Here is a 12,918-nt window from a genome sequence, read left to right on the forward strand (position 1 = left end):
GATGCTAAGAAATAGAGAAGCACCCTCCTTCCCACTCACTGCTGTTCCTACAGCAGCAGAGGAAGCTCTGTCTAAGCTGGGGATGTGATGAAGATGGTAAGTAATGCTCATTTAGATTCTGAACTAATTTACAGTACACCATAAAACACGCATATTAGTACAATCCCAGACACACATAGGCTGGCTGCAAGAATTTTTAATCAAGTTTTTGCTTGACCTCATCTGTCTTTGACTAACAAGGCTGCCATAATGCATCATACCGTAGAGCACTAGGGGAAAACTACTGCATAGCAGTGACCACATCCTCATGCTGGCCAGTCATTTCCATGGTTATTCAACAAACAAATTGAACAGCCATTTAATACTGGATAGAACACCAGTATCTCTATGCTACCTGTCTTTTTTACGTCTGAAACATTGAACAAAAGAGCATCAACTACAGTAAAGCTCTGGGCAAAGAGCACATTTGCTGCAGCACAAGATTTTTTCAGGATACTTTCACATTCTGCAGATTCTAGCCACAATTTTCTGACATCTTTATGACCCTAGGAGTATCAATATGCACAAGACAAGGAAAAAAAAACATGCATGAAAGCAAAAAAAACCCAATCTGGTCCAGGGCACCTGTCCAAACTGGCACCCAGGCTTTCCCAGCAGTTGGACTAGTCTCTGCAGACAAAAAGCTACAAGTACATCAGTTCCAAGCTGTCACATGTGAGATGCTGGCTCTTCACTTTTCCCCATTCAGAAACAGGAATTCAAAATACATTCAATACATTCAGAAGGCCTCATTTACTGTTAGACTGAAACGGGGAGGGAGCCCCAGTTGTCTTAAACATATTCTGCAGCAATCTTTTTATTCTGCTTGGGCAGGCGTGCTCATCATAGCAGTGCAGACAAATATGCTAGAAAGGTGTTTTAGTGCCCTCCGTGAGGACCACAACTCCAATATTCACATTCCCATATCTGTGAGATCTTACCCTGGGGATTTTCTGTAAGACTTCCTCTGAAATTATAACTAAACATTGGATAACAGGCTTGATTTCATGAGGAAAGGCCTCCTGAGTTTGCCTTCTTGCACCAACACCGAGTGAGATAGCAGAGGCAGTGAAAACACTTGACTTCTAGGGAGAGGAAACAAAACAAAAAGAGTACCTCTCACTTCTATAGTGGCGTTGGCTACGGGAGAGTTTGAAAACACAAACACGCACAAGTATTCCCCTGACTCTTCTGCTCTGGGCTTCAAAATCCTGCAGACAGGGAGAGAACAGATGAGCCATGTTAGGTATTGTGTTAGCATTCAAAAACGAGCAGGCTAGGAGGTTTTTTTACTTTAATCTTTTAACAAATAATAGCTGTGAAATTCAGTTAATTCAAGGGGTTGTACAGATGCATCTACTTGAAATAAATGTTGTTTGCCCAGAAAAAGGGTAAGCTCTAGTCAGTACCAACTGAGCTGGAGAAGCTGCATTTAGTTTAAGAGCAAAGAAGCCCCGTCACAACTGTTAATTATGCACTCCAGCTTATATGGAAAATTAGGCAGCTAATAAATCACCTCTCTCTCTCAATGGGACATGATATGTACTACCTACATTGAAAAAATCGTTGCACACCCAACTGGGAAGTGATAAATTAGAGACGCAATCATGGCTAAATGCTGTCATCTCAAACTGTTTTCTTTTGTAACAGCAGATATGAGACTGCTCCATTAATAGCGTTCCCTGAGTCAGATGAGACATGGAAAATCTGCAAAAACTGGTCAGCTCACGAAGCAAGGCACCACGTAGGAATCTGCTGCCATTTAGGAAATTAGGAAAGACTAACTCAATAAGAGCTAGCAGAGGGAAAAACAGATGCAAGCCGACCAGAAGAAAACTGGAGCTGCAACAAACGCAAAGGAAAAAAAAATCCAGAAGAATTTACTTTGGAGATGGTGCTAACTTCAAGTCCACCAGCTTTTGCTGTCCTTTGAAAAGCTTTGGGAAACAAATTACTTAAAAGCTCTAGGTGTATGTTCTTCATATAGGTACCTACAAAAGACATCTTAGAGTAGGGAAACATGCTATGATGTGCAACAGTTTACATCTCCACACAGCATAAACAAAATATTGTTCAGTATTCCCCATTGCTCCCCTATACTGAAAGGCATTTTAGTGTTGTTTTTTTTTTAAAATTTATTTTTAAGCACATTAAGTGGATAGCACACAGATGAACAGGAACCCTACAGAAGAGCATTGTAATAAAAGAATTTAATTGCACATGGAAACTGCTTAGACACGTGGAAAAAGCCGCTCACTTTGACAGTGCACTTGGACCCAAGCCTTTGCTCTGTTTGCAGGGCTTACTTTCCAATCACTGGTGAAAGTCTAAACTTAGTTATGAAGTTACTGTCTTTCTGAAACATGGGTGTTATCGTTAGATCTGAGTTAAAATTAAAGATTATCTAAATGACAAAGAACAATCATTGACCATTACCAAACATCAAAGCTGTACCTGGCTTTTAAACCACAGCCAGGCAGAGCAGGAGCACGTTAACTCCGAACACGAGTGCCCGCTGACAAAGGGTGGAAACGTGCACTCCTCGCCCAGCTGCAGGGCACAAACCCCACCCAGGTATTTCCATTACTAAGCTGTTGTAAAACTCCAGATATTTCCATTACTGAGGTGTTGTAAAACTCAGTAAGCATGGGGGAAGGCACAGACTACCTGTCTTTCTGTGATTCTCTTACGGGCCTTAATATTTCAGCAAGCATACTCTGGCTGCTTTTTTTTTTTTTTTAATTAACACTTAAGAAGTGGAAGAAAAAAAAAGACTTTTTCAGTTCTACAGACTTCTTTTTGAAGTGTGAAAGTATGGCAGCCTCTAGTAGTTGTATTGCCATAAATCAATAAAACAAGTGTAAACTGATAGAGCTTCAGAGCTGTAAAGACAGACAAGACCTTAGCCAACAACTTCTCTCTGTCCCCTGGTTTTAGGAGAAGCCCAGCTTTTCATGGCCAGAACTGTTACTGAACTCTGAATCAACTGATGAAGAACATGGAAAGAAGTCACCACCTTTCTCCTCCAAACTATGAATGCAGATGAGGGGACAGGTTTCTTCCATGGGTGAACAAGCCCTTTGCTAAGGCAGTGAAAACCTTAAGTATTTCTTAATCCTGTGCCAGCAAGCAACACCAGTGCGGTAACGATCCTGCAGAATTCTGGTGGAGACAGAAAAGCCAGGTGTGTACAGGCAGGTTTCCCTCCTTTAGGGCAGAGACAAGGCACAGTAAACCAGATGTGCTCTAATTTAACAGGCATAGACATAGACACCTAGACATAAGCACCTTTTTCTAGCAAAACAGCTAAGTAAGGGGGGGGGCAGAATTGGTCTCACATCTCCAAAGAGTAAGATGCCAGCACACAGGTGCTTAAAATATTCTTCAAGTGCTTTTCATTCTAGCTTAAGACTGAACAGAAGGCTCTATTTGCTATCCATGCTACCTCCTAAGAGAAGGAAATGAAATGGGGGAAAAAAAGCAAGGAAGCCACACACGCAATAAATCTCTGGTGGCATTACTGAGCACATTCTGTATGCTCTCATCAGCTCCATGGCTAAAAAGCCCCATTGCAGGAATACTGAAAGCCCCAAAGGATTTATGCTTGATGCAAACGACAGACACGAAAGAAGTGGCTGCACACGTTCTGCTCTCCTCCACACCCTTAGATGAGAAGCAGAGACAAAGTCAGAGCATGCACATGTAGAACAGATTAAGGCTGAAAATGCGGATGTACTGACACATAAGAAGCACAAGTGATACAGCTGTACTGGTTTAACGAAGACCTGGTACCATTCCATAGTACTGCTCAAACAACTCTCAGAGAGCAGTCTTTTATCTCCTAGGGCCAGAAAGTGATTAACACAGCCAACTGCAGCAGTGCTTTATGTGCTGTGTTTCCCTGCATGATAAAAATGCACAGCTGCAAATTCATCCTTATGTAGACATAAACAGGATAGAGATAGAGCAGAATATACTCAGAGGGGGAAAAAATGAAAGCTAGACATGGTGTCTGCACCTATGCCACACATCACACATAGTCCATAGAAAAACTAAAGGAGTTTAGAGTGAAATTATGGGCAACTTGACAAAGAGAAGTTCACAGAGTGTTTTTGTTGATGCTATATTTTTGTGATAGCTGTAGACAATCTCCCCAAGTTGTTCCTCTAACTGTTTCACAGGCATACTTTTCGTAAAGCCTCTAATGTGGATCAATTCCCACAATTTGTCTGACCACGGTGATGCTGAGCCAGGGACCCTGGAGTCCCAGCAGCTCACTAAGTACTGCAGCTGCAGGTTTGCTAATTCTGCCATTCTCCAGTGTAAGGTGGAGATTTTTCCCTGAAGAGACTTACTTGTATTCTGTAGTGTTTGAAGGTTTTCTAGTGCCAGGAATCTCTTCTCCATTCTTCACCCAGTAGCTGGCAGAAAGGGGGCTGGGACTCGTGGTAAGGTTGCACTGCAATGTGATGGCCTGGCCATACAGCTGGATGGTTACATCCTCACTGGCATTGATCCTTGGCTCTGGAAAAAAAGGGACACATTAAATAGCAACAAGTCTTCACTGGCAAATGTGCCACACTAGTCTAAAATGCAAAGGGCAACAGGGAAGGGGAAAAAGAGACTACACAAGGAATGTCACTGCACTAATTCGGGAGACATCAAGAAAGTCACAATAGAACAACTGACTACTAGCAAAGGCAACACCTTACGGATCAGCTCCCCTGTGTGGGAAAAAGAGAATTAATTACTTTAGATTTTTATGTTTAACATTGCTACAGATGTCAGTGCAACATGGCTAATCATTTCTACACGTGGCTGAACATAAAATGGATAATAAAATAGATAAATGTTTGTCATGAGACTATACATAAGGAATCAGCTATTCCTTCGGAAGCAACTTCTGTCTGGCTATTACTTGTTCCCTCTACCTACTCTGAGGTTTGAAACAAACCCATTTTCTGTGCAGAATAGCCCTCAAAGTCAGTCTTCTGAATAATGTTTCTGGACTTAACCCTGCAAAGAGACTAATGTCTACCTAAGATATCCTGTCTTCACCTGGCCATTTTTCCTGGCAAGACAGGAGCATTGCTCTGCTAGCACAAAACCCTACAAAGCAAGTGGGCAAAGTTACATTTGACAGAACTTAAGAGAGGTGCAGTGCAATTTCACCAGTACCTGGAATTAGAGCAAACCCTGCTGTGAATAAGGCACAAGTCTGATGAAGGATGGCTGAAAGCTGTCCTTAATGCTTAAAATTAAAAAAAAAATAGGAATGTACACAGTGTTAAAATGAGTCAGGTTTCTAAAGTAACCTGAACCGTGAACATTTATGAAGGGAAAAAAAAAATGTGAGCCTCATGACCTAAACAGACCAAAGGAGTTGGATACTTTGCTGGCTGTGCTAGGACTGAAAGCGGGCTGTTTCTCATGGCAGTCTTACCTGGCACCGTCACACCGACATGATTTAGGGGAAAGCATTTCCAAAGCGATCAGCCTCATATTAGGGCACTGCCCTTTTTTCTTCAAATTGAGCAATTACTCCCTAACAAATAAGGGGGGTGACTTTTTTTTAGAACGGCTGGAGACAGGTTTCCTACTAAACCTGGCAAAAAACCTTTTCAGTTGAAGATCTCAGGAATCATAGCTGGTTTTCGGTATTCTGTTAAGAACAAGACTTAACAGAGGATGACAGATCTTATAGGAAAATTAAGAATTCTTGCCATTAGACTTCTGAAATGACCTTAATTTCACATTGAGTACAGTTAGAGCTGGTGCTAGAGGCCACTGCTCTGGCAGTAAATGTGTGTCCTCTGACTTTGATTTATTTATTTCCTTACTTTAAAGGGAAAAAATGAATTCCAAAGCTGCAGCTCTCGCCTCTGCTCGTTTCAGCAGCCACACTGCTCCAGTGCCAACCTCTCTGAACACAGGAGGCCCCTCCTCTGCATTTGGGTCAGCAGCAAAGTGCAAGAGGGTGAGGAAATTGGTCAGGAATGAACGGGTCGGTGATTTTTGCAAGTCAGCAAAGGATTTTTAATCCTGTAAGGTTTTTTTATGCCTTGTCATAATGTTATTTGGAATGCAAATTTAGTCATATGCATGCGGTCTTCTGGATATTCATCTGCAAAGCACTTGGAAAACAAATTAAACGGAACGAGAAGTGGAAAATACAGTACTGTCAAAAACGCTGCATTTTTCATCGCATAAAACATTCATTTCTCCAATACTACAGTACTTAGATTATTGCCCAGAGAGGCAGGGAGGTAAAATATCTACCTACCAATAACTTGACACAGCCCTTTGGGGCTGCTGTGTATCCTTTTCTCCTTTCCTCAGCGGGCAGGCTACAGAACTTCTTTTCACAGCTATTTAAAAAGAGGACTATCATTTAACTGCAGAAAAACTCACAGGTACTGTAGAAATAGCTTTTTTTTTCCTGATGCTTCTCATAGATACCTCACCATTATCAACTGCATTTCTGCCTCGTGATAGCCCTGCTGGGAATTTTATCTGTGCAAGGAGCTGTTTTGGTCCTACAGGGTACAAAATTGTTTGATTACTTTTTCCATGGCCAACAAAAAGCATGCGTGCCTTCTTAGAAAACCACTACCAAGGCTTTGGAGAGGTTTTTAGGAATGTGTTTGAAATAGTAACTCAGTGTTTGAATATTGATATATAGAGAAAAAAACTTTTGCTAGAATTCACTGCTCCTGCTGGGGTTTGTTTTAAATGTTTTGCTTTGATTATGAAAGCGGTGTCCTCCAAGTTTTCAGTCCCTGCTAACCTACAGCGTCCAAAAATATTTACAGTTTTCTCAGGCCTGCTTTGCTGGGGCCTTTTGTGTCTGACTTGCAACCTCTTCAAGCTTGCGATGTGGCTGGAGACAACTGCAGCCTCGTTTACATCTTTTCCCTGCACCTGTGTTACTTTAATTTGTAATAATTAAATGCAGTGAGGCAATTCCAGTCTGATTTAGTTCTATAAGACAAATTGCACGTGGAGTACTACTGGGATAGTAGCATCCAGACAGGGACGTCCTATTGAAAGAGAAAGACACAAGAGGCTTTTCACACACCACTTGCACTGTCCGTTTCATGTAGGTCCGGGTTTTTACATAAAGACATCCGTAAGTGATATTCGTTATCCAAACCAGTAACAAGACTGAAGCCAGAGGTAGTTCTTGGGTGCTAACTTTTAAAAATCAAGTTGCACTTGAGCTCTCTGCATTCTTGTTTTGGTACTGGACGCCAGCTGTGACTTATATGACAGTGGGAAGAGAGAGGTTCTGCTCTTTGGATCCAGTTGGTGTTCCCTTTCCATGATGCTGACGACACATGAATGACACACGAGGCCAGCAGCAACGTAGCCACCATCAGCTGGAAATACCAGCACTGTTTAGATAGAGAACTCCAGCTTCAGAGACTAATTGTGTTTGCACACAATTAAGCCACCGAGAGATTTTGGGCAGTGGCTGAGGTCCACACCCTCAAGGGCAGCTTGGAAGTCTGCTCTTCCCTCCTCTCCGTTTCCAGCATGGCCATGCAGGGGCTTGGTGTCCAAGAGCTGTTTCCCAACATCAACAGGTCTGATCTCCTGACATAGCCAACATTTCGGAGCAAACACATTGAAGTATTCGGTTCAACGCTTTCTCCCACACATAAGTGTGAATAAAACACAAAACTGGAATAATCAGTCCGGTCACGCGGCACTTAGCAATGAAGTCACGGCACAGGCTCCAGAATTAGCAGCATCAGATGCGACAAGTGATGGTAGCTGGGGAGGAAGATGAGCGGTTAGGCTTCAGTCCCCAGAGCCGGGAGCTTCAATGGCCTGAGAGAGGAAGAGCCCACTTCCCATGCGGAGACATCTCCACAGCAGTTCACTCCTGAATGATGTGATCACCGTCACTGGTTTTTCATACAAGATTTTTCTCCCTCTGTAGGTCACTAGAAGCAACCGGAAGACACCAGGAACTCACCATGTTCAAGAGAACCTGAGGGTCTGAGTCAGGGGGAGTTCAGGAGACGTGACTTCTGCAAGACAAGGTTTTTATGCTTTGCCTTAAGGTTGTACTATTACCTAAAATTACGCTACTTTTGCTATTGGAGGTAATGCAAGCAATCTACAGGTCTGAGTCCTCTGGGACATCAACAGATGAAGGAGGGATCAAGCATCAGGACTACAAGCCAAGCAGGTTTGTGCTGAACAACCCAAAGCCGCTTCAATTTTCCAGGCACATCCGCATCACCGGGTTCACTGCCAATTTTTCCACATACAGATGTTTCCATTTCCCAGGGCTGGAAATTATTTGCCACCTTAGGACACTGAGAACTCACCAAGCAAGCAAGTTCTCCTGCACCTCCATGCAGCAGGCTCACGTTGCAGATTTAAGTCGCTCCGCCTATAACTCGCTATGTATGTGCTTTATCTTGTTTGCAAATGAGAGTTCATCATCTTACAAGAGATGAAATACGGTTCTACCATAGCAGCTCTGATGACAGACTTCCGAACTCATCTGGATCTGGCTTGAAAAGTCAGCTGAATGCAGAAAAGTCTTGATCCAGAATTGCTCTTCGTTCCCTATTGTTTCAACCATATTCTCTGCTTTTGAAAGCTTTGCTGCTGCCAAAAGTTGCATTCTCAGATGAAAGTCATTTAGCTAAAGCTATTATTTCAACGTTGGACAAGGAGGTGGGTTCCCCCCCCCACCCCTTTCACAGGCTGGATTAAGAATAGCTGCATCAGTTCAGTGCTGCTGCATCAGGGAACTCCTTAGGAAACATGCTGCTGTTCGGGAAGGAAAAGCAACACAACTTCATGGAAAAATCTGAACATTAAAGGTCACGTATAACCGAAAGGGAAGGATCTGCACAGCAGCATATATGCAACCAAAACCACGTGAGGAAGGCATTCAGAGGAAATTCCAAGAGAACAGAAAAACAAAATGGTTAGACCTGGGAAGAACACAGAAATCAAATATAAAGGCACTCACGGAGAAGCCAGCATGAGGGTGGCTGGAAACCTGCTACAGAGCTACGGGGGTAGGGGAGAGGCACAAGCTCAACGCGGGGCTGGTTTCCACACACAACTATGAAACTAACCCAGGGATTTCTCCCAAGTCCTTTGATCCTACGGAGAAGATAGAGGGGTGGCAGACACGTCAGCACTACAGGAACGGTGTCGGGTTCGAAACAACAGGATAAGGCAGCAGGGGGCTGATGGGGATTAGGGGAAGGCAAGGGGCACTGGGCTGCCTCTAGAAACTACGGTACCACTACGGCAGGGCGCCGAACTCACTCTGAAGGACGCTTATAGTAGCCTGGGCTCGAATCCACGTTATGGAGGGATTTTGCCTCAAGTCATTCCTCCTGGGGTCGTTGCTGGCCCTGCACTCGTAAGTCCCAGAGTCTTCCAAGGTGAGGCGGGTTATTCTCAGCACACTCACCCCGTTCGCCCCGTAGGCGGTGTTAATGGTGACACGGCGCTTCCGCGCGCCATCCCACAGCTGTTTGAAAGACTCAGCCCGGTTGACTTCAGCGTACCACCACTGGATCTCTGGAGTGGGGTTCCCAACCACATCACAGTACAGTTCAAAGGCGTCCCCCGTGAGTTTAGTTTCTGACATGGGCGACTTGACAAACCCGGCTAGAGGGAGGGGCAGCAGAAACGCAGTGACAGACCAGCAGAAAACAAAAGATCTCAAAGAATAAAGCAACGAGGTGCAGAAAACAGTTAGATAAGACATCGGCATCTACAACAACAGCTGTTAACATGACTTTTGGAGCAGAAGCTCACCACAGGGCACTGGCAGGTTGTAGTTGGAGAGCATTCCCCGCCAGCAGCATCGTGGGAGGCACGGCTTCGTGGCACAAAATGCTCGTCCCCACGGCCCCCGGGTGGCACAAGGGCTCGATCCTACAGGGCTGTGCTCGCAAAGACCCGGGCTGCAGGGCACACCGCTTCGAACCAGCTAGGAGATGACTCCAAGCTGCAGAGCACGCTGGTGGGTGTCAAACCTTTCATTTGGGTCAGCCTTCCTGCTGACGGGTGTTAAGTGTTCATATCCAGATGTCTTTCTCTAAAGAGTTGTCTCGTTTTGTAAGACCTATCTACACGATGGGGGAAGAAGGGAAATAAAAAGGGAAAAACCCTACGCAGCTCGTGTCTGTGAGCTCTGCTTTGACCTTTTTTTCCACCTATTTTGGACCTGTGAGGCCTGGAAGTCCTCAGGACACTGCCGACCCACTTCCCTGAAGCAGACGGACCACCAAGGCTGCGAGTGTCTCTCACCCTTCCGAGGCAAAGGGAATTTCCCTGGTACACACGTACATAGGCAGAAGGACTGCTTCCCTTAGCTAGGAAGTGCCTTTGGTGCTGTCTGTCCCAAGAGACCATACAATTTTTGCCTTTGGAAACAAGACACCATGCTGTTGATCGTCAGCCCAAAATATCCTTACTTCGAAGTCCTTCAATACTTACCAGCTTCTGAGCAGCGTTAAGAGCAAGCACACTAAACTGTCCTTCAATCCTGCTTCCAAAGGTCCCTACCGAAAGCCGCGTTGCCTTAAAGCTGGTCCCTCCCCCACCGCCTCCCCCGAAAACCCAAAGATTACAATACAGCTGGCCAGACAGATTAGGCAGCAAAACCCGTCAGATTGCTGTGCTGCCCGGGCAGCGGGGCTTCGCGGCGGAGTCAGGAGTGCCACACAAAACAAGATCGCTTCATCCCTCCCCCTCAAAGTCATGGCTTATTTCCAGGAAGAGGACTGGTGAGGCAATTCGATGGTACAATTTCTGATGCACGCTTATTTAGGAGCTGTCCCCCGATGGCGCAGCCCTGCCTGAAGAACAACTGCAATAGCTGCAAGAACAAAGGCTCAGAAACCAGACAGATTAACCCCAGAAATCATTTCTGTTATCAGCTCATTGGTGAGGACTCTCTCAGCACGAAAGGCAGGTGAGCTCTGTGCTGGGTAGAAACACTACTGCAAATAACCCACTGCTGCAGGGAGAGAGGAAAAGCTGCTGTGCCCTAATTAGCAGCAGTCACAAATAATGCGAAGAGCACCGCTGCTGTTTCTTGAGGCTAACAAGGCTCACACTGCTCTCACACTGCTGCTTCGGCTAACAAAGGAGACCGGGTTATGATCCTGCTCTGCTGGACTGTCCCCGTTTCAAGGGACACTGAAGGAGGAAGGCTTTGAGTTTCCAAAGAGGCAGAAATCCAACAGCGAGACCGGCGTCTGCTGAACGTGGTACACTGGATGCAAAAGGCAATAGCACATGGCACAGCCTACCTTCTTTCCATCGCTCAGCAGTTCCTTCCCTGAAATTACAGTCTTTTTTTCCCCCCTGCTTGCCCGCTGTAACATGGAAATGCCACTCAGAGCTGAGGAGATGACAGCAGCTCGGGAAGGCTGCTCTGACAGCCTCATCACCCTGCAGGCTCCCGGCTGCCACCAGCAGCAGAGGCGAGCTCCCTGCCACCAAAGGGATCACCGAAGTCAAAGCCCGAGTGACCCAACGCCCCGGGGCTGTGATCCCAACCAGCTCTGCCAGCTGTCCTAGCCACTACGCAACCACTGCTGCCGCAGAGGCATCTCGTGGCGGGGACGAAGGGGTGCGAGGGTCAGTTTCAAACCACCAGTAGCTGCACTGCTGCTGGGGCTATGCTGTAGGCACACGTAGCATGAAAGAGGACTGTAAATCCTCTTATTAAGAGAAGTATCAGCAATTTGGATAGGCCAAGCTGCCAAAAGCTTTCAGTTTTGAATTTGCTTCTGCATTAGCTAAGCTGTTAAGTTCTTGTAACTTGTGCACAAAGCCTAAAAATAATAGAAAGAGATTAAACCGGACAACTGCATCAAAAGGTCCCTTTAGTAAATACTCTCCGGGTTTAAGTTTTAAACCCTAGGCTTCCATCAGTTTCAAATCCCCTTGAAAAACAATGCCTCAGATTACGATAAATTTCAGTGCAACCCTATCAGGATCTGAGAAACCATGTCAGCAGCGCAGACAACTCCATAACGATGGCAAAGAAAAACGCAAACTGGATTTGTTGGCTCCCCGCACCCCACCAAGAGATAAAAGCGCTCTTTAAAAGGGTGTTCCAGGTTACAATAAAAATTCTGGGAGGAAATAAATGGGAATGAAGGTGGTAGAAGAGCCTCCATGTACAGATTAATCAAGACTTAGCATTACAAAGGACTGGCAGAGCTATTAAAAACTCTGCACAAGAGTCTCAGGTTAATGTTTTGCATTTTCAGTAGTTCAGGAACAGCAAAGGCAATAGATCAAACAGCATCAGTAAGTTGAGGCAATGCTTCCAGCTACTGTACATCTGCCAGAGGGCCATTTCTGATTAAAACATCCAGCCAGAAGCTACAGAAAGAGCTGAAGCCTGTCAGTACCAAGCAGTCGTTAAAAAAGGGCAAAAAAAAGCTAAACATTACACTGAGCGCTTGCTGTAACACAACAGGAGCCTGGAAGCTGAAGCACTCCTGCTTTTTGGCAATTGTCAGGGATTTCCATAATTGTTCAAAACCAAACAGAAAATGACACTGTGCAGATTTCACTGCTTACATAAGAGGCTTTCGGAGCCCAGCAGTTTCCTTACTTGGTCTTCTCCAGAGCGCAGCACTCGCTGCTTTGTTATTATCGTGTTCTGCACAAGCCTGGAAATAGGAGCATCAGACGAAAAGCTGCACATCAGAATACAGGCAGGTCACGGCAGGGCCATGGCTCTATTACAGCAATTACACTACTCACAGCTGAAAACTGAAAAGCGGCTTTGTGAAATTCCCCAAAACTGCAGGAAGCACTGGTGGCAGGAAGGATTTCCAGCTTCAGCTCCCAAGTGTCAGCGGACAGAAGAGC

The 12,918-nt window shown here is 45.2% G+C and overlaps 1 protein-coding gene across 4 annotated transcripts in view; it reads right to left on the reverse strand.

The window, feature by feature from the left end:
* Positions 1-12,918, reverse strand: part of NPTN (neuroplastin) — a 51,734-nt gene that overhangs the window by 19,986 nt on the left and 18,830 nt on the right. For all 4 annotated transcript variants that reach the window (XR_014588742.1, XR_014588743.1, XM_083850556.1 and 1 more), the window contains exons 2-3: positions 4,395-4,563; positions 1,156-1,250 (exon numbers count right to left, since the gene is read on the reverse strand). Coding sequence is in view for 2 of the 4 variants with exons in the window: in XM_083850556.1 (XP_083706682.1) it covers positions 1,156-1,250; positions 4,395-4,563 (264 nt within the window). In the remaining 2 variants the exon portion in view is untranslated. The remainder of the gene's footprint in view (positions 1-1,155; positions 1,251-4,394; positions 4,564-12,918) is intronic.

The sequence above is a fragment of the Anser anser genome (genome assembly GCF_964211835.1).
Source record: "Anser anser genome assembly, chromosome: 10".
Lineage (NCBI taxonomy): Eukaryota > Metazoa > Chordata > Aves > Anseriformes > Anatidae > Anser > Anser anser.